This window comes from Pleurodeles waltl, chromosome 8 (assembly GCF_031143425.1).
Source record: "Pleurodeles waltl isolate 20211129_DDA chromosome 8, aPleWal1.hap1.20221129, whole genome shotgun sequence".
In the NCBI taxonomy this organism is placed as follows: domain Eukaryota; kingdom Metazoa; phylum Chordata; class Amphibia; order Caudata; family Salamandridae; genus Pleurodeles; species Pleurodeles waltl.
In genome coordinates this window covers 1489096616-1489118827 of record NC_090447.1, presented here as the reverse complement: position 1 = coordinate 1489118827, position 22212 = coordinate 1489096616, and the positions used below count along the sequence as shown (strand labels likewise).

The following is a 22212-nucleotide window of genomic DNA, read 5'->3' as shown; positions in this document are numbered from 1 at the left end:
GTTGGACTGCTGACCTGGAAGGACTGCTTTCCTGCTGTGTTGCCTGCTGCTCACTGATTCTGCTGAGGGACAGATGGACTCTGCCTTGCAACCAAAGTGCTCGCCAAGGGCTTGCAGATATGCCTCCTGTTGCTTGAGACTCGGGGATGTCAAAGTCTCTACCCCTGCTCCTATATGCCTGGTTCACTGGAAGTGGACTTATATACTTGCACCAGAGAAATAGGCGCATCTCCAGTCTGCTTGAAGCAGAACCGGCGCATAAACCTTTTTGCAGGACTAGGACCGGCGCATTGCTCTGGGAGCCCGACGCTTGGAACCCCGCATTGCCATCACAGCAGCTTGGAGTGAGCAAAGCATCCCCTTGAATGCAAGGATAAACCTGTTGCATTGCACTTAGAAAAAAACGCATCTCAGCTCAACACTGTGTCTTCAGAAACAACATACCAATGCCTTGCATGAAGAAAATTGATGCATCACCTCAACTGCAGGTCCAGTATCGGCACATCACTTGTCTGCAACCTTCATCTCGGTGTTGCAACCAGGATCAAGGTACTCTGTTCACCGGGCCTGCGTGGCTCCTGTCCCCGGCCTGCGCTTTATTGCAGTCAGCCTGAACTGTTGACTTTGTCCTGGTCCAACAGGAGCAGATAACCCCCATTGGCGCTCATTGCTTCTAATAACTAGAACTCTTTTTATTCTTAAAAAATGTATAACTCGACTTTTACTTATTGGATTTTTTTTTGTTTTGGTCTTGATTTATTCATAAAATTATTGTCTATTGTTCTGTGCCAAGCTACCAAAGGAAGAACACAGGTTATCTTTTAGTTTATATCTGACTTACCCTAACTAGGATTGTGGTTCCTGCTTCTACATGGTGCATACTCTGACAATCAGAAACTCCAATTTCTAACATATATGCATTATTTGTAGATAATGGACCCCTCCATACCGTGATGAAGTCCATTATTCAAATCATTTCTAGATTGCCCTTCATACCATGTTGTTACCAACAAGCCTTTGCCTGGTAAATCAAAAGTACATTCTGCAAAAGGTTGAAACCACTTCTCTTTTTGAAATCTGTCAGGTGGCTACATGGAGATCTGTCCATGCATTCACTAAACTTTATTGTTTGGATGAGGACACTTAAACTGATACAACAGTGGGTAAGACTCTCTTTGGTTAAGACTATAAATTGATCAGTCAGATTTACTGGGAAATACTGATATGCTTGTTACTCTAATCTCTATATTACTAACAGTGAGCATCCTACAATGCTGAAGGGAATGTAACCTATTTTTAATTCCGCCAGTTCTGCATCATAGGTATCACTAAAGTTATAAACGACCAACCACCTTCCCTGAATACCAGTGTTTCCTTTGGTAACGGACATTATACTTTTAAAAAATAACTGATGCTGTGAGGCAAACTGTCAGTACAGTGCATTCTGGGATAGGGAAGCTGCTGCACCCTTAAAGAAGCAGTGTCCTCTTTCTGAGCCCAGTATATTTTTTAATCTTGCAGGCATTCTTTTTCTTCATATTCCACTACTGAAATATGGGGCTACACATGAAATATGGGGAGCTAACATTTTTTACCTAGCCTTTTTGTTGTTTCCTAAATTGACTATACCAGTGAGAAAACCTCAGTAAAAGATATCATGCTTAACATTATGAAATGTCTACATCCAATTAAGATTTTTGCTATATACTATGGAAAAGAAGTGTTCCGGGCCCGCACACATTGGAAGGAATATTCTAAGTTTATGACAATCAATGAGGATCTTAAGACGCAGTAAATGCCAAAATCACCAACAAAGCTCTTTTATATAAGTTCTCCCTCCTTTGTTGTCATACCTTATGATCACGCAAGTCCCTCTGGCGCTGTAAAGCCAGTGTCACCTGCTTCTCAGCTTTCTTCAAGAGCTGCTTGTCTTCCTGGAGAGCATGTGTGGTGCGCATTTCCTGGATTAGCTCCAGGCGCTTCTCTTTCCCCTCATAGATCTATTGAAAAATAAGTGATAAGTGAGACAACATAACCAATACTAGAAAAGTCACAAAGAATATTGGACTCTATGGAAGCCTGTAAAATCTCCTGCTAAATGATATTATGTTGCCTTGGTCCATTTACAGTATCCCTGAGTGATTCTATAACTGAATCAACTTTGTTCCATCCACCCTAAGCATATCATAGAAAAAGTGTCCTATAAATTTACTTTCGGTGCACAAATTGGCATAAGACGTGAAGAAAATAATTTATCAACAATAACTTCTATTTGCCACAATTCAGAGGATGCATTTTTTTCTTCTGTAATGTGTTCATCATCATCATAAAAAGCTCTATTCGGTCATTAAACCATCAAAGCAACAAGACAAAAAGCACTACATAATTTACAATAATAAATACAGTGAATAAAAAAAAAGATAAAACAAGAGCAAGGGAAGTAAAACCATATCAGACCCAAGGCCACTGAATGTACATAATTTCGTACTTAATAGCATGATTAATTGAAATTAAGAACAAAACTAGCATGTGTGCACCATATGTAAGGGATTAGCACAAGTTATTAACATTTATCATTTACACTCTTTTAAAAAATAAGTGTGTATGTGCCATGCAGCCACAAGCCAACTGGCAGCACCGTAACAGAAGAAGTATCACTTTTTAAGATCCTAAAAGCAGTAACATATTGTCTAGTGCCCAGGTTCCGGCAAATGTGTATTATCCATTTACGTTGAGGGAGAACGTAGGCTGTACAAAAAAGCAAAAAATGTTCAACGCTCTCAGGGACTGCACCATAGGCCGGGCAAATGTTCGATACAGATGTTGCCCCCCAGCTACTTGTCAAGGACATTAGTGGCAACTATTGTTTTATTTTTCTGCTGCCGGCTCAGCCAGGAGGTGCAACACTCCTTCGTCATAGCGAAGGTGCTGTAGTGGATCCTATTTAGTTTTAATGGGAATCAGGAGTTTAGCTTAGCCTTCTGGCTTGCAGGCCTGTGCCCCCGTCACCTAGTGACTTTTAACCTAATTATCCTGCTCTGACTCAGTCTATTCATTTTATTGTTTCTCTTAAGATGGCTGCCTTTGTTTAGAGTTAGAGCAATGTTTTGATTTATGTTATCAATGCCACTCTAGGAAGGTGTCACTATCACTGTCAAAAGTAAGTGATGTACGTAGGTATTCACATCACGTCACTTTCCCACGTATGTGTGACAGGAACATAATGTACTTTTGGTGGGAAATGTTTATATAATTGCCACCACAAGCCTGGCCCATATCTACTGTTTGGGAATTTACCTGCGTCAGGGGTCCTACAAGATCTGTATAAATACATCTCAAGCAGACAAGGTTATCAGTGGGAATCCTACCAGATGCTACTGACGCCATCTATGCTGCACGTGGCTTTGATGCAGACCCAGCCTTCGTGTCACCACAGTCTGATCTAGAGACCTCATTCCAAGGTAACAAAGGTTGGGTTGGCGCTTCTCATGGACATGGTACTGGCAGATTAGGTGTATTATACCTAGCTCTTGATAGGTTAGAGATTAGGTTCTCGATGCTGGGGTTTTAGGGATATTTTACATTTCATGTACATTGCAAGATGGTAGGGGTCTTTGTCTTAACTACTCATCTTTGCAATTCTGCTTCTTGCATTACTCATTATCCTAATCATTGCATTTCATGCATTTTATCGTAGAGTGAAGTCTTTTCAATAAAACGATTGAAAACCTTCCTGTATCTTCTTCACTGCCTGTGTGATTGAGACTTCTTACGAACGTGAGAAAAGGGTAACTTCAGTTCCACCACGACTCCCCTGAGATGTTGCATTCTAGAGTCCATGCGTAAAGGCTGCCAGAAAACATATTTTTACTGTTTCGGTTTTTGCAGAGGTACTGCTTGTGAGCCGGGAGGGTTGGGCCGACATTTGCGACTTGTTGTTACAAACAAAAGTGCTGTCATCCCTAAACCAGCAGTCTCTTCTAGAAGTTATAGTCCAACTACAACAGAGCCGTCCCTGCCTTTACCCCTGGTGGGGCAGAGAGTTCCAAAATTCCATGCTTACATTTGTTTAGTCCTCTATAACTGGAATCCTAAAGCTCCTTCACCAGCGTGTGCTGTTTGCGTGTGGAATGTTAACAATGTGCTCTGTGACTGAGAGATCATGTGCAATAGGAGTGTTGTTCCATGGAGACATTCTATACATTGCCCAAAAGAAAACAAGTTACTTACCTGTAACTACAGTTATCCAGTATTGGTATCTTTCATAAATTCACATGCTTGAATCATCCCCGTTGAAGTGGGAGTACCATGTATCCTAAAAAAACAGTAACTAAAAATTTCCATAGGCTATAATGCTAGCAAACTCAAACATACAGCCTATCCATGTCCTTTTGTAAAAAAGAAACTAACTTGACTTGTGACCAATCAGGCGCCAGCACCCTCTAGAATATTCCCAAAAGAGGCTCATACGCTCTTTTTTCTAGCACTAGAGTGAAGAGTATGTACTGAAAAAGGAAGGTGAGCATCAAAGGGGAGGAGTGTGGGTTGCATGTGAATTTATGAAAGATACCAATACGGGATATCTGTAGTTACAGGTAAGTAACTTGTGTTCTTATCCAGTATTGGATCTTTCATAAATCATCACATGCTTGAATCTGAATAGCCAGCAGTACTCGTAATAACTGTTCTGCCCATAGTGGATAGTGGGAGAGAGCATTTTAGCTTATATATACACACACACACACATATATATATATACATACATATACACACACACACACACACACACACACACACACACACATCTCTATATATATTTATTGATACATAGCAGGCAATAATTGCACAGGTGTTAGAAGCAATTGTATATCGAATTAAACATATACACTCAAAAAGGTTCGCCTTAATTAAATAGATGACGCAGGACCGCCTGTCCTACGACTAAATCGGTTCTTTGTGTGTACTGTGCGAAAGAATGTGTAGTCTTCGGCGTTGCAGCTTGACATATCTTGTCTAAGGCTAAAACTTGAAAGCCCTCATTGCGGAGAGTGGCTGCAATCGGCGCAAGACATTTTGTGAAGATTATTGGCGCTGACTTTAATCTGAACGGGAGAACTTTGAATTGGTAATGGGTACCGGCCACTGTGAAGCGGAGGTATTTTTGATGCTTTGCATGTATGGGGATGTGGAAATAGGCATCCTGGAGATCCAACGATTTAATAATATCTCTAGTGTTGAGAAGGTGAAGGATATCAGACAGTGTGATCATACGGAAGGATTTTCCTTAGAAATGTGTTTAATTGTCCAAGATCTAGGATCTGTCTACATTCCACCGACTTCTTTCTTATGAGAAAAAAACAAGAATAGAATCCTTGTCCCCTCTGCTGTACAGGGGCCTCTTCTATCGCAACCTTGGAGAGCATTTGTAATGCTTCTTGTTTTAGCAAGTGAAGATGAAGTGGATGCGATTTCCCAGGAGGGTGGTCTGGTGGTTTCTGTACAAATTCTAGCTATTGACCGTGAGCCACTATATCCAGCACCCATTTGTCTGATGTTATTTTTTCCCAATTCTGTTGATAATTGGAGATGTTCGCCCCCACTGGATGGAATTGTGGGAAACATTGAGCCTGAGCTGGTACCCGATGAGTATCATTGTGTACAGGGTTGATCCCGTGCTTGTGAGGTCAGTTTTCTTCTTTCACCTTGTCTGATGTAGGTGGCTGCAGATGGCTGTCTATAAGACTGGTGATAAGCTGGCCTGTACTGTGACTGTTAGTACTGTCTATGGTAGGGACCTCAAAAGCCTACCTCTGGCTCCCTGAAAGGGCTGCTTCTTGTACTGTAGGGTACCCAGAGAACAAGCAGTCTCCGTATCAGTCTTGATGGCTAGCAGGGCGTCATCTATGTGTTTGCCAAAAAGAGTTTCGCCATCATAGGCCATGTCTAATATTATGGATTGGACTTCCGGCCTGAAAGAGGCTGCTTTTATTCATCCATGGCGGCGCAAAACAGCTGCTCCCGCCAGATGTCAGAAGCCCGTGGAGGCTATGTCCAGTCAATTATCTCTGTCGAATTACGCTCTCCCTCCTGCAGTATCTTACATGCCTCAGGTTGTTTGTCTTCCAGAATGAGCTCAATAAAAGCATTCATGTCAGACCACATTTGACGGTGATAGGGACCTAAAATAGCTGGAGTGTTGGCAGCACGCACGGTAATAGCGGACATGGATGAGAACCTCTTGCCCACGTAGTCCAGACATCTGCCTTCCTTGTCTGGTGGAGTAGAAATAGGCGTAGATGGATTCTTAGAACGTCTTTGGGCAGCCTCAGATATGACAGAATCTGGTTTTGGGTGCCCTGTCAAACAGGCTGGAGAGTCATGTGTAGCCTTGTATTTTTTATCTAGTTTCAGTGGGATTGTAGATGGATTTTCCATAATTTTTGGACCTTCACTACAGATAAAGTCTATGATGGGGATTGCTCTCTCAGACTTTCTTGCCTGTTCTTTAAAACCAGGGAGGAAGCATTCTGAACGCAAGACAGATGTTGGTGAATGGAAATGTGTAGCAGCTCTGTCCATTAAATTATGGAAACCTCCTATATCCTACGGTGGAGAATTTGATGGATGAGGAGGTGGTGGTGGTGATGGTGTAGGAGCTAAATAGTAGTCCCATTCATCGTTGGGATGTTGGGGAGTAAAAATCTATCCTTCTTCCCTTTCATCTTCTCAAGAGGAAACATCCTCTCTGGGGGGAGCGGCTATTGCTGACGTAGGTGTGAGCCTGGGCGTTGCTGGTGGCGGAGGCATAGTCCTTGGTGTAGCCGGAGAGGAGGGTTGTGGTGGCTGTGTCTCAGTTGCAGTTAGAAATCTCCTCTTACAATCTTGTAACATGGATTGCAAGTCCTGAATTAAGGAAGCAGGCATTTGTACTGTGTCTCTCGGCTGATGCAATGGCTCATAGTAACGTCTTTGATGCAGATAATAAGACTGCTACTGTTGCTCATACTCATCATCATCATCATCTTGGTATTTGACATGTAACTGGGATGGGCTGTGTGCGTCATCAAATGACCCTTCATCCTCAGACTCCTCCCAGTCTAGCAGGTGACTAGGCAGTAAGGTTGTCACCTTACTAGGTGATGTGTCCGCAGGATATACAGCAGATCTAGAAAGTGTTGTAATCTTTACAGTGGCTTGAAGGTCAAGAGATCCAGAAGAAATGGGGATCATGCTGTCTTGGCTGGTAGGAACTAGTGGTGTCGTCGACGATGATATTGTCGACGATGGTGTTATTGATGACATCAACGATGATGGTCTCATCGACTGTGTTGTAGACGGTCTCGTCAACAGTGATGTCATCGTTGACATCCTCGTAGAGTGAAGTGTTTCTGTCGACGATGCCTTAGTTGACAAACCTCTCACCAACAAAGTCTTTTCTGGAGGATATTTTGTCGACTGCTCCAACAATGAACGCTTTTTCTGGTGGATACAGTAACTACCTGTGGATTCCTCACCTAAAGAATTCTCCCCCTCGCGCCAGCCTCGATGGAAATTTCTTCTAACTCTGCACGTCGACGATGACGTCACAATCGCCCGACTCCACGCAACGCCGTATGACGTCATCTAGGCAATAAGAAGCCCTCATCGACGTGCAGACGTCAGTTATCACCATTTTTTATGTGCCATAGAGGCGAACAGGTGAACATTGACCTTAAAGAGAACATAGTCACATCAAATGGAATGAAATCACAACATTTATTACAATAAAGACAAAATTAGGTAACAGCAATAAGTGCTCTATATGAAAGTAAAATATGTGAGACAAGTCCAAACATGTTTTCCTTGAACTAACTAAATTGGTGAAAGAAATGCATATATACATGCCCCAACTATATACATAATTCAGGTATATACATATATACAAGACAAGGGATGCTCACCCATGGATTTCATGGTATGACCAGTCAGGCAACGGGGAGGCGGGTGGGACCGTGAGGAATCCACAGGTAGTTACTGTATCCACCAGAAAAAGTGTTACCGAAGGTAAGTAACTTATTCTTCTGATGGATACACCTACCTGTGGATTCCTCACCTAAAGAATAGAGTCCCAAAGCAGTACTACCTCTGGAGGTGGGTGCCCGAATGGTCAAACCAAGAAATCCTGCAGCACCGAGCGAGCAAAATGGCCATCCCTCCTAACCTCAGAATCCAAACAATAATGCTTGACAAAAGTATGGAGGGACGCCCAAGTTGCCGCCCTGCAGATATCAACCACAGGAACACCCCTAGCCAAAGCCGAAGAAGCAGCTTTAGCTCTGGTGGAATGGGCACGAAGCCCCACAGGTGGTTCTTTCTTCGCCAAAGAATAACACATTTTGATACATAGAATGACCCACCTGGATAGCGTTCTCTTGTGGATTGCTATACCTTTCCTCTTCCCCACGTATCCAACGAAGAGCTGATCATCTTGCCTGAACTCCTTCGTCCTGTCGACATAGAAGCTCAGCGCTCTTCGTGGAGCCAGCCGGTGGAGCCTCTCTTCCTCCTTGGATGGATGAGGCGGAGGGTAAAAGGAAGAGAGAGTAATAGACTGCCCCAAGTGAAAGGGTGTAACAACCTTCGTGAGGAAAGCCGCTTTGGTCCTTAACACCACTTTGTCTCTAAAGAAAGAAAGGTATGGGGACTCTACACTAAGAGCCTGAAGCTCACTGACCCTTATGGCCGATGTTATGGCCACCAGGAAAACAGTCTTGAGAACTAGCAACCGCAAAGTACAAGAATGCATCGGTTCAAACGGAGAACCCATTAAAAATGTTAATACTAAATTAAGGTCCCACTGAGGCATAACAAATGGTGATGGTAGAAATTTGTTAGTGAGCCCCTTTACAAACCTTAAAACAATAGGAGACTTAAACAAGGAAGGCTGATCAGGAAGGCACAGAAAAGCCGACAGTGCAGATAAATAACCCTTGACTGTGGCAACCGCACAACCTTTCTGCGCCAGGAAAAGAGCAAATGACAATATGTCAGACAAACGAGCCTTTAAGGGATCAATTCTGTTCTCTCCACACCAACATACAAATTTAGCCCAACGACTTGCATAAATCAATTTAGTGGAGTGTCGCCTGGCCGTTAAAATACCATCCACCACATCCGGTGGGAGAGAAAAAGCACTCAGATTGCCCCATTCAAGATCCAGGCATGAAGGTGCAAACTCTGGAGGTGGGGGTGTAAAATCTGCCCCTGCGACTGCGAGAGGAGGTCCACCCTGTAAGGGAGATGGAGCGGAGGGCACTGAGAGAGTTGGAGAAGGTCTGAATACCACACACTTCTTGGCCAATCCGGAGCTATTAAGATGACCTGGGCTCGGTCTTGGCGGATCTTCCTCAGAACTCGAGGAATCAAGGGTATGGGAGGAAACGCGTAAAGCAACTGACTCTTCCAGGACATCTGAAACGCGTCCCCCAAAGCTCCTTGCACCGGATACTGGAGGCTGCAAAATAACGGACACTGTGCATTCTCCTGAGTTGCAAACAGATCTATCTGCGGATATCCCCACATCTGGAAGATGTACAGAACCAGATCTGGATGAAGACGCCACTCGTGGTCGACCGAGTTGCGTCGACTGGGAACGTCCGCACACACGTTCAGAGCTCCGGCCAAATGATGGGCTACCAAGCAGATCTTGTGTTCCTGAAGCCAGGACCAGAGTCGAAGAGCTTCTCTGCAGAGAAGATACAATCCCACTCCTCCCTGCTTGTTTATATACCACATCGCGGTAGTATTGTCCGTTAGGATCTGGACTGACTGACCGCAAATGGAAGGGAGGAAGGCCTTGAGAGCCAGACGTACTGCCCGCAATTCCAACAGATTGATGTGAAATCTCTGTTCCACTGGAGACCAAAGGCCTTTGACCTCCAGGTCCCCCAGATGAGCTCCCCACCCTAGAGTGGAAGCATCCGTTACCACTGTGGCCACTGGTGGCGGTAGCGAAAACGGCCTTCCTTGTGACAGGTTGTCGACCGCTGCCCACCACTGAAGATCCACTGCAGTGTCTCTGGAGATCTTTATCGATTCCTCGAGATCCCCTTTATGCTGAAACCACTGCCTGCGGACGCACCACTGAAGAGCCCTCATGTGCCAGCGTGCATGAGTGACCAGCAGTATGCAAGAAGCAAACAGACCGAGCAGACGAAGGACCTTGAGGACTGGAACTACCGCTCCATTTCGAAACATTGGAATCAGCGCCTGAATGTCCTGAACCCGCTGGGGCGGAGGAAAGGCCCAATTCAATGTCGTGTCCAATACTGCCCCTATGAACAGGAGGCGTTGAGAGGGCTCCAGGTGAGATTTGGGCACATTGATTGAAAAACCCAGGTCGTACAACAATTGAGTTGTCGACTGGAGATGACGCCGCACGAGCTCCGGAGTCTTGGCTTTGATCAACCAATCGTCCAGATAGGGAAAAAACGCTATCACCCTTCTTCTGAGCTCTGCCGCTACCACCGCCATCATCTTTGTGAAGACTCGAGGTGCTGAAGTAAGACCAAACGGGAGGACCGCAAACTGATAATGCTGCGATCCCACCACAAACCGGAGATACTTCCTGTGCGATTTGAGGATCGGAATATGGAAGTAGGCATCCTGCAAATCGACCGACACCATCCAATCTCCTTCCTTCAATGCCAAAAGAACCTGTGAAAGGGTCAGCATTTTTAACTTTTCCTGCCTGAGGAACCAATTCAAAATCCTCAAGTCCAGAATTGGTCTTAACCAACCATCCTTTTTGGGGATCAGAAAGTATCTTGAATAACAGCCCTGACCCCTCTCCTGCTCGGGAACCAACTCTACTGCGCCTTTTGCCAATAGGGATAACACCTCCTGTTGTAGTAACAGAAGATGGTCTTCCGAACAGAAGGATGGGCGGGGAGGGAAGGGAGGAGGGAACTCCCAAAAGGGAAGAGCATACCCCCTCTTCACAATGTCGATGACCCAAGAGTCTGTTGTTATAAGCTCCCACATTGGAAGAATTTGGGCAAGTCTCCCCCCTACCGGAGACAAGTGAACAGGGAGTGGTGGAGGACTAAGGTAGCTTTCCCTGCTGCACCCCTCCTGAGGAAGAGGAAGAGGCAGAGTGCTGCTGGGTGGCTCCTCTAGTATGGACTCTGCCCCTGCCCCTGAAGGATCTGTATGGCAGGGAGCTTGCAGATTGTTGTGGTCCTTTGAATCTGCCACGAAAGGAGGAGCCACGTCCAAAACCCCTAAACCTCCTATAAGACCTAAAGGAGGAGGAGGAGGCAGACTGAAGTCCTAACGACCTCGCTGTGGCCCTGCTCTCTTTAAATCGTTCAAGAGCAGAATCTGCCTTTGTCCCAAAGAGTTTTTCACCATCAAAAGGCAGATCCAGGAGAGTCGCCTGCACATCCGTTGAAAAGCCAGACGAACGTAGCCAAGATTGTCGTCTCGAAACTATGGATGTGCCCATAGCTCTTGCCACTGAGTCCGAAGTGTCTAACCCAGACTGGATCACCTGGGTCGCCACCGCCTGAGCATCCATCAGCAATTGTAACACTTCCTGTGACAAGTTCGGGTGGCCTTTTGCTTCCTCCATAAGGGCATGAATATAACGTCCCAAAATGCAGGCTGTCCGCAGGGGTTCTGGGGAATGAGCCAGGAGAGGACCGGGAAGAACAGGAGGCCTGAACTAATAAGCTCTCCGGTGTCAGGTGCTTGGAGAGGAAGACAGGGTCACCTGGTGCCGCTCGATAGCGTCGTGCTACCGCCCTGTTGACAGCTGCAGAAGACCCAGGTTTCTTCCAAATGTCTTTGATGGGGTCCAGAAGAGCCTCATTAAAAGGCAAGAGAGGCTCTGCCGTCACAGAAGTTGGATGTAGCACCTCTGTCAAAAGGTTCCTCTTCACCTCCACAGCCAGAAGAGGAAGATCTAAGAAGTCTGCAGCCTTCCGTATTACTGCATGAAAAGATGCAGCTTCCTCAGTATACTCCCCAGGGGAAGCCAGATCCCACTCAGGGGAAGTATCGATGCCACTCGCAGTATCCAGTCCTTGAAAGTCACCGGAAGGCTTCAAGATTTCACCCTCTTCCAGGTGTTGTCTGCTGTACTCTTCCTCCTCCAGAAGGCGCAAAGCCAGGCGTCTGGATCGAAGTCTAGATTGGAGACCCGGCGTCGATAAGGCGTCGGCCGACGCCGAAGATCTTCGTCGGCGCCGACCCTCGGATCCATCCGACGCCGGGCCCTCTGGCTCCACAGGAACCTTGACCGTGGACTGGATCCGAGGCGAATCCATCGGCGCCGTAGCAGGTGTTGCAGGTCTCCTGGGCGACGTCAAGGGCATCAGCACGGCTTCAGCTGCAGCAGACAAAAATGCCATGAAAGGCGTCGACTTATAAGACGCCGGAACACCCAAATTAAAGGCCAAAGGGCCCGACGGACCTGCTTGTCTTCCACCCGGCGCCATGGTGGAAAAAATGTTAAACATGGCATTCAAAAAAGCCGCAGGATCCGTACCCGGCGCCGGGAAAGCCGGATATTGCTGTTGCACCGGCGCCGGCATAGAAGCTGAAGATGGGCCAGGCAACTCCTGGTTAGGAGAACCCTCTGGTCTCTGAAGAAGCTCGACTTCGAAAACCGACCCAGGTGAAGTCTGAGTCGGAGGAGGTCAGGCTAATCTCCCACGTCGGACGGCGCCGAGCTGACGGAGATGGACCTGGACCGTCCTTTACTTGATCGGCGCCGGGAGTCGTGACGGCGCCGAGAGTCTCCATGGCGATGATGAGCCCTCGAAGAGGACTCTCTCGATGACGCCTCTCCTTCTTTTTCTTAGAACGGGCCAAGAATAATTTTGCCTCTCTTTCCTTAAGCGCCTTAGGGTTCATGCGCTGGCAGGAGCTGCATGACTCTACCTCATGGTCGGAACTAAGGCACCAGAGGCAATTCTCATGGGGATCAGTAACTGACATTCGACCCCCGCACTGGTTACAAGGCTTAAAACCGGATTTTCTTGGTTGTGACATTGTAACCGCCGATACGCAACTGTAGCTCCCTGTGAGCCTCGAAGAAAAACTGTTACTTGGAGGCACGGAAAAAAGGGAACTGACGTCTGCACGTCGACGAGGGCTACTTATTGCCTAGATGACGTCATACAGCGTCGAGTGGAGTCGGGCGATTGTGACGTCATCGTCGACGTGCAGAGCTAGAAGAAATTTCCGTCGAGGCTGGCGCGAGGGGGAGAATTTTTTAGGTGAGGAATCCACAGGTAGGTGTATCCATCAGAAAGTGGAGATTTACCACAAAAATCTGCTAACAAATTACAGTGCACTAAAATCTGAGGAAAGGGCTAGTTCAAATCCAGGGAATACCAGAAAAGTATTAGGGTACAATCATGTTAGGGCAGAGTTCTTCTTAGGGACTTCCTCACACATGACTTGCTGCTGTGTCCCCTAGGAGAACAGGAGAGCTTAGAGCTTCAGTCTCATAGGCTAAAGTTTGGGTGCTTTTTATTTAAAAAGTAGATGCACTACTAAACAAATGATGTTGCTGTAGTCTACTGCCATTTTAAAACTATTTACTGTTATTTAAAGTTACAAGTGATTCCCAAACTGACAAACGAGGAATGAGTCAAGTATGTAAATATATAAACGATCCAGTGCTGGAGAGCTTGCACTTCTCTTCAGTTAGCTTCAAACAGCTTTCCTCAATAATCTTTAGCACCTCACACAACCCCCTATTAAGTTACATGCATGCAAAACATCAAGATGTCATCTGGAGAAAACACCACTCCTACAATCGTCCCATGCAAGGTGCATGTGATACTTTGGGACACTGCTACCACCATCGGACAGAAAGCAATCCTCAAGAACAGGAAAATACCACTTGTGTGATACACATAGTGTCGCTTAGCTACTCTGGCAGCAGTCCTTTATGATGATATGTAGAGAGGCTGACTGCTCTGATGTGCAAGGGGAGGTTGTTCCAGGCTTTGGGGACAAGCAATGAGAAAGTGGATGAGTCGGTTCTAGCTCTGTGGTTTCAGGTGATGTGGACGAGCAGGAGGCTTGGCTGAGCTGAAATTTCTGGTCGGAAATATATTTTAATGTGGCTGTTCAGGTAAGTGGGGCCTAGATCATGTAGGGCTTTGTGTGAATGGGTGAGAAGCTTGAAGAATGACCGTTTGTGAGCAGGAAGCCAGAGAAGGTCTATGAGGTGTGTGGAGATATGAGTGTCGGGTGGGAGTTTGAGTGTGTCTGGCAGCAGTAGAGCAGCAGATATATACATACATACATAGTGTTCACATAGTCTAGTTTACTAGAAACCAGGGTTTGTATGACAGTTCTCTGGATGTTGAGTTGAAGCCATTTGAAGTTTTCTTTGAGGAGTTTGAGGGTAGGAAAGCTGGAGGAGGGGACCATGTTGATCTGCAGACCATTGAGAGTTGATCGTCTACCACTATCCTGAGGTTCCTAGCTTGGTTCGAAGGGTTGTGTGTGGGCCTCTGTTCAGCTGGTCACTAGGCTGAGGTCCATAGAAAGGTCAATAGCAATGTGTTCTTTGTGAAGACCACTTCCGCCTTGTTGGAGTTTAGCTTTAGACGATTGCTCTTCATCCAGACATGAAAGTGTTGAACTTCATTCAGAAGTTTGGAAAGCGGTCAGAAAGGGAGTGAATGAGCTGAGTGTTGTGTATGAGATGATGCTGATTCAATGAGCGCAGATGATGTTGGTGAGTGGTGCCATGTAGATGTTAAACAGTGTGGGGCTGAGTGAGCACTCTTGAGGGACTCTGCAGGTTAGGTTGGTCGTAGTAGAAGTGTACAGCACCAGGCTGACATATTGGGTGAGTCCAGTGATGAAGTAGCTGATGTAATGGAGGGTGGGTTCTCGTGTGCAGGTTTTGTGGAAGCGCTGGATGGGATATGGTGTCAAAAGCAGCTAAGAGGTCGAACAGGAATGTTGCCACTATGGTGGTCATTCTGACCGCGGAGGGCGGCGGTAGCCGCCCGCCATGCGGTCACCGCCATTTGGCCATTCTGGCTTACCCGCTGGGCCGGCGGGCGCCCGCCAAAGGAGCACCCGCCGGCCCAGCGGGAAAGGCCCTGCAACACAGAGGCCGGCTCCGAATGGAGCCGGCGGTGTTGCAGGGGTGCGACGGGTGCAGTTGCACCCGTCGCGATTTTCACTGTCTGCTATGCAGACAGTGAAAATCATGCTGGGGCCCTGTTAGGGGGCCCCTGCATTGCCCATGCCGTGGCATGGGCAGTGCAGGGGCCCCCAGGGGCCCCACGACACCCGTTCCCGCCATCCTGTTCCTGGCGGTAAAAACCACCAGAAACAGGATGGCGGGAAGGGGGTCGGAATCTCCATGGCGGCGCTGTAAGCAGCGCCGCCATGGAGATTCAGCCCAGCCAGGTCCCGCCGGATCCCCTTTTCTGACCGCGGCTTTACCGCCGCATTCAGAATGGGCACTGAAGCACCGCCAGCCTGTTGGCGGTGCTTCCGTGTCCATCCACCCTGGCGGTCCATGACCGCCAGGGTTGGAATGAGGGCCTATGTCTCTTCTGTCCATGATCATGATCAAGTGCATATCTTCTATCACGGTGATAAGGGGTCACTCTGACTGGGCCTAAATCCAGACTAAAAGGTGTCCAGGAGGTGGTTGTTATTGAGGCGGTCAAGCCAGTCATTTGTTTACAAGTTTTTCCAATACCTTTGGCTGGGTGGGGAACAAAGGGGATTGGTCAGTAGTTAGCCAGAGTCTTCAGGTCTACTGAGGGTCTCTTCAGCAGAGGTAGTATGGTGACATGTTTACAGGTATTGAGAAGGTGGCTGTGGTGCGGGAGTGGTTGACTATTGGGGTGAGTGCAGGGCAGATGATGCAGATGGCATAAACTCCTTTGGTGAAGATGAAGTATGGGTATGGATCCAATGGGGTTCCGGAGTGGATGGAGCGCTTGGTACTGGCAGTCTCCATCAACGTGATGCAAGGCCAGCAGGTCATCAAAGTTTCTGGGGTGTTTGTGTCATTCCATTGGATGGCAGTGAAGGTTAATGTTATGTTATGTTATACTATTTATAGAGCGCATGGCTACCCTGGGGTTTCCCAGCGCTAAAGGACCAAGACCGAAAATAAAAACGTCAGAGCCAGAGCCAGGTCTAAAATAACCACATTTTTAGGGCCTTCCGAAAATTGTACTCTTGGTTCATCAGCCGTAGGCTGGGAGGAAGGGAATTCCACAACTTGGCTCCCAAAAAGGCCAAGGTGGCTCCACCCCATTTGGTTTTATTTATTTTGGGTAGGATAGCCTAAGTAAGGGTGGCAGATCTCAAAGCTCTATTTGCTTTATAGAAAGTAGCAATATTCTTCAGAAGAGGGGCACCCCTATCATGAAGGGACCTGTGTATATAGCATAGGGCCTTACATTTTATCCACTGTTCGACGGGTAACCAATGTAAAGAAACTAGACCCGTCTTTACAGATGACCATCTTGGAATGTCCAAAAGCAGCCGCGCAGCGGCATTTTGGACCCTTTGCAATTTCTTTTTAACGTAAGATGGGGATCCAAGGAAAAGTCCGTTACCATAATCAATTCTTGAAAGGATGGTGGCTTGCACAATAAGTATCTTAGCCAAGGCTGGTAAGATGTAGAAGACCTTCCTCAGAAGTCTGAGGAGGCTAAAGCAAGTAGAGGATATATGTTTACCGTGGATAGCCAATGTCAAAAGAGGGTCAAGGCAGATCCCCAAACTCTTGATCGATTTCTTAGGGGGCGGAAGATCCCTCAACGCTGTGGGAAACCTTCGCTGAGTGCCTAATCTAGGTTCTGGGCCCAGAATCATTAGTTTTGTCTTTTCTTCGTTTAATTGCAATTTACTATCAGCCATCCAATCTGAGACAGCTTGTAGGCAGGTGGATAATATGGCCCCTTCCAAATCCACATTGGAAGAGAAAGAGACGACCAAATGAGTGTCGTCAGCATAGGACACCAGCATTAACCCAAAAGACACTACCAGTGTAGCTAGCGGGGCCATGTATATATTAAATAAAGTAGGGCTCAAGGAAGAGCCCTGTGGAACACCGCATTTACACTGTAGTTTGTCAGACAGATGGGAACGGTCCAAAACCTGGAACGATCTACCTTCTAAGAAGGACGTCAGCCATGCCAGTGCTTGATCCCTCATACCGATGGTCCTCATCCTTCGGATTAACACTTGATGGTCAACTGTATCAAATGCTGCACTCAGGTCCAGCAAAATAACTACAGTGGTGTGTCCCTGATCTCCACACTTCCTAGCTTCTTCCACAAAAGCTAGAACGCTGTTTCCGTACTATACCCTGGTCTAAAACCCATCTGAGTGGGATGAAGAAGGCTATTGGCTGCGAGAAAATTGGAGAGCTGTGAGTTGATGTGTTTATCTAAAATATTAGCAGGAGTAGGTAAAAGGGAGATGGGCCTGGCCTGGTCAGACCTGAAAAGGTCTGTTTGCGGGATAAAGTGGCTGTAAATAGTGGGACAGCTGGGTGCAGAGTTCCCGGAATGGGGTGACAGTCGTGGAGGTGGCAGAGGGTGAGGTAATGTTCATTGCTGGAGCTGTGTTCAGTACATTCATTCTGTAATGAGGGGTTGTATGATATGAGTTGCTGGTGTTAGAAGTGGAAAGCGGATTTGAAGGAGGTGGAGGTTAGATTATGTACGTTGTGGATGTGTCTCCACCAGCATTCTATTTGCTTGCTGTGGCATTTGGAGAGCTTAGATCTTCTGTGTATAAGCTGGTATGAGATCTGGGCCTTGGGTTGGTCTTGGTCTTAATTGGGGCCAGCTAGCCTGCACAGGCGGTGATCAGGGCGATGAAGAAGGTGATGGACAGGGAGCTGTCGTGGACTTGATGCATCTGGCACAAGGTTTGGGGTTCTGAGGACCATGTTCAGTCAGTGATCTTGTTCCAGCTGCCTTGGGTGGTTTTAAAGGGTGAAGTTCTGCAGTGGTGGGGGAGAAGCTGGTCAAAGCGGACAAAATAGTAATCGGTTCAAGTGAGGAGGATTTGCTGGTCCACCAAAAGCCTGGAAACGTTGGTAAAGATAGGGTTGAGTAGGTATCTGGTGCATTAATGTCTTCCAGGGAGTTGTTGGTGTGGTCTTCCAGGTGGAAGTTGAGGTCACCAAGTAGAATCAAGGAGGTGGAGTTGATCACTGTTGGATTTGTCCTCTGCAGGGTCACCCCCAAAAGTTTTGCCTTCACCCCTTCTGTTTTCTGAATTTTGTTTTTCCTGGCATTAGGACTATGTGCACTTTACTACTGCTAACCAGTGCTGAAGTGTCTGTGCGCTCTCCATCAACATGGTAACATTGGCTTACAACAAACTGCCCCATTTAATTTACTTATAAGACCCTGGTAAGGAGGTACTACATGTTGGTACTACTTTCAAATTTGTCTCAGGTCTGCCATTGCAGCCCGTGAGCAGTTTTAAACTGCCAATTCAACCAGGCAAAATAAACCATTTGCCAGGCCTAACCCTCCCTTTTAATACATATAAGTCACCCCTAAGGTAGGGTCTAAAAAGCCCAGAAGGCAGGGTGTAGTGTATTTAAAAAGTGGGATATATACTTTTATGTTTTATATTTCCCTGTCGGAAAACTCCCAAATTTGTGTTTCACTAATGTGAGGCCTGCCTCTCCCATAGCATACATTAGGTTACCTTATTACATTTAATAAGTGATAACGTTTGACTGGGAATAGGTAGAGATATCATGGTCTCAATAGAATTGTAATTTAAAATACTCTTTAATGGTAAAGTTAATTTTTAAGTCACAATTCTGAAAATGACACATTTAGAAAGTTGCCATTTTCTTAGCCTAACCTTTTGGTGCCTGCAGCCTATGTCTTGGGTCACATGACTGTGATTAACTGTCAGTTGAACTTTGTGTATTCCTCCCAGACAGTGAGACAAAGGGGGACTATGTGTTGGCAGGCTGAGCCATCCTGCAAGGATGGGAGGGGCGGAGCTATTCCCTGCCATAATTATATTTCAAAGGGACTGCCGTCAACACACTCACAAAGAATTTGAGACCAGCCTTTTGTCACCCTGGATCACTTGGAGCCTGGGCAGGGAAGGAAGGAAATCTCCAGACCTGATGTCGGGAAGTCTAGAAGTTTTTCCTCTACTTCAAAGTCTGGCACCAGGTACAAATATTGGACAATCAGACCAAGTCTTCAGTTCACTCCTGGGCCCGCAGAGGACACACGGAAGGACTGCCTTCTATTTCAGAGGGCCACCCTGCTGCTTGAGGTCTGCTTTGTACTTCAGAGGGCTGCCCTGCTGCTATGAAAGGAATGCTTGCTGCTTGACCCTGCCTGTACCGTCAGAGTACTGTCCTGCTGCTTGAGGTCTTCCTTGCTGCTTCAATAGTGGACTCCAAGCACTATTTGGCTGTCCTCCTGTTTAGGGCTACAGGGACATAACAAGCTCCAATAACTTTGAACCTGAATCTGGACAGTGCATGAAGGGAGACCATTCCTCCAAATGGTGCTTGGCCAGTCTTGAACCCTTGGAAGTGGTGCTAATGATGCCCAAACAGCCAAACACTGAAACTTGGGGCTTAGAAAAACCTCCACCAAAATGTGGCCTGAGAATTGACAGAAGAGTGGGGCCAACCTGCCTGCCGAACCAAAAGTACATCTCCAGTCGCCCTGACTTCGAGGTAGCTCCTACTACATTCGTCTCCACAGCAGCAAATCCTGTTCAGCAGGACCTTCGAGCAACTGTATCCGGTCTTATGGAGCCCTTGTCGGCTACAGCCTGCAGCTTCGTCCCACTGGAGATTTTGAACTTTCAGAAAAGTGCCAAAGTACGGACGTAGAAATCTTCACCGCAACATCTTCGAGCAGCTCCCTGATGCCAATGTCTTCCTTACAGGCACCGCCAGCTGTCTTGCCCCACAGAACTTTACCTTCTCAGATATTGTTCCTCAAGAAGTCTTCTAAGTCCAAAGATAAGTCAAAACCGAGCCCCATCCACTTCCTGTATCTGAACAGTGCTCCATCAGGATCAGCCATAACTTTTGACTTTGCCCCCGTCTCACAGGACTAGATGCCTGTAGTTGGTGCTTTGATCCTTTTAACACTATTTTTACCAATAACTTTAAAACATCACAATTCTGGTTCTAGTGATTGGATTTATTTCATTATCTCATTTTGTTTACTTATAAACATTTTCTCTATCTATAAATTGGTGAGGGATTTTGCTTGTGTTGTGTTTTCACTTTATTACTGTTTGTTTGCTGCATAAACACTCAATAGTGTTTAAGTTAAACCTGACTGCTTTTGTGCCAAGCCACCAGAGGGGCAAGCACAGGTTAAATCAGTGACTTTTGTGGTTCACCCAGACAATTATTGTGATTGTTACTTGAGATGGTCTCCCCCCCCCAACCAATCAAAAACCGAATTTCCTACAATCACTGATGGGTTTGTTGTGTTCCCCTTTTGAAGGGATGTGGCCTGACAGTTGGGATCAGTTGCTCCATTCTGGAATGGCATACTGAACTGGAACATGGCTCAAACCATTGCCAGTGAGTGTGGCTTTTGCATGGATTACACCATGCTCCATATTTAAGTGTGATGTCTTATGTTTGATAGGTATACACATTTATAGGTCGCATGCTCGCTGTGATACAAGAAACACTGCTTTGCACCAATGATGTCCAAGAAGGCCAAACTCGGTCTGGAGCTGCTTTTGTTCCTGTTTAGAGAGGATATGATCTAGCAGTTCAGGCTGAGCTGTTTCCACTGGAGTCGGACTAACTCTGATTTCCATAAACTAGCCCTTTTATGAAGTGGTGTACTGGTCAAAAAATGGACTGGAATGCAGACAGAGGGATCAGAGTTTTGCAAGCATTCCACCCCATTACCTTTCTGTTTCAGCAGCATCACAAAATTAGTGTCTTTTCTGAACATACAGATACAACTTTTTAACTTAGACATCAAATTTTATCTTCACCTGACAACAAGAAGTCCTCAAAACACTCTGCCTCTCAAGCATCAGAGAATGCATTAGAAGTATTTTCTTTTCTTTTTAAAAGAAAAGGTTATTGAAGCCTTTTCTACAGTTTCCTGGAGCAAACACAAAATTCATGGGGACAAGTATGTTTTGCATTATTGTACACTTATGGAGCTTTTATGCATTAATGTATAAAATTTGCAATGAGGAGTAACATTCAGGTAACTATGACTTTGCATACAAGTTCAAATGCTGACGCTGAGCAGGGATAAGTGCATGCAGGAAAGCAGGAAATAGTGTAGTGTAAAGCAGAAACTATAGGAAGTTCAGTGGAATGAAGAGTACTGATCAGGTGCTCATAAATACTATACAGTAACTTGCAAAGAGCAAGTTAGGCTGAAAAACACAAAAGGAACTGTTACTGAGTCAAAGCGCAGATCAGGCATGCAGAGGAACAGGAAGCATGTTAGCAAACTGCTTCTGTCAACTCCTCTGACCTCCTGGTCAGCGGCTGTTGCCCTCCTCTGTGCAGCACCACCTGTTGCTGCTGCTGCCTCTGCCTCAAGGGAACTGAGAGCCTGTCTGACTCAGTTCGAGCCCCACCTCCACCCGTAGGCTCCCACCTGCGCCTCATCCCTGGTGGCCTAGTGGCCATCTGCATGTAAGTAGCTTCTGTCTCTGTTTACTCTTGCTTTTACTTCTGGCTTTACTTCTGTTGTTTACTTCTGTGTATTCTTCTGTCTTTTTATTCCATTTGATTCTCTTTCCTGCTGGTCTCTTTCTCTCTCCCTTCATTCTCCCCAAGTTTTCCCTGCACCACTGCTACGCTCCCCCCCACCTCCCTGCAAAGTGCTTTTCCCACCCTCCCGTCTCCCAGCTGACCGGACTCCTCACCTCCCTCCCCTTCTTAATGGCGGACGCTGCACGGCCTCGCTGCTGGCACAGCAAAGGCAAGCCCATCTGCGCCTGGACCGCACGCAGTGACATGGACCCTGGTCCTCACTCCATCTGCCAGTTAAATTCCAACACACTACATGCCCTCAACCGAGGAAGATCCTCAGCCTGACACCTAGCTGACCGGAGGAATACCCATGGATCTTTTTCGTGCAGTGCATGCTCCCTCACCCTTCAAGGACCATCATACACGATCCCATACCAAGCACAGACGACCACCTCAAGTGCATACTTCTCAACATACGCTCC

At 46.5% G+C, this 22212-nt stretch overlaps 1 protein-coding gene across 2 annotated transcripts in view; it reads right to left on the bottom strand.

The window, feature by feature from the left end:
* CFAP91 (cilia and flagella associated protein 91) overlaps nucleotides 1–22212 on the bottom strand; it is a 353091-nt gene that overhangs the window by 47385 nt on the left and 283494 nt on the right. For both annotated transcript variants that reach the window (XM_069202687.1, XM_069202688.1), the window contains exon 13: nucleotides 1854–2000. In XM_069202687.1, the coding sequence (XP_069058788.1) occupies nucleotides 1854–2000 (147 nt within the window). The remainder of the gene's footprint in view (nucleotides 1–1853; nucleotides 2001–22212) is intronic.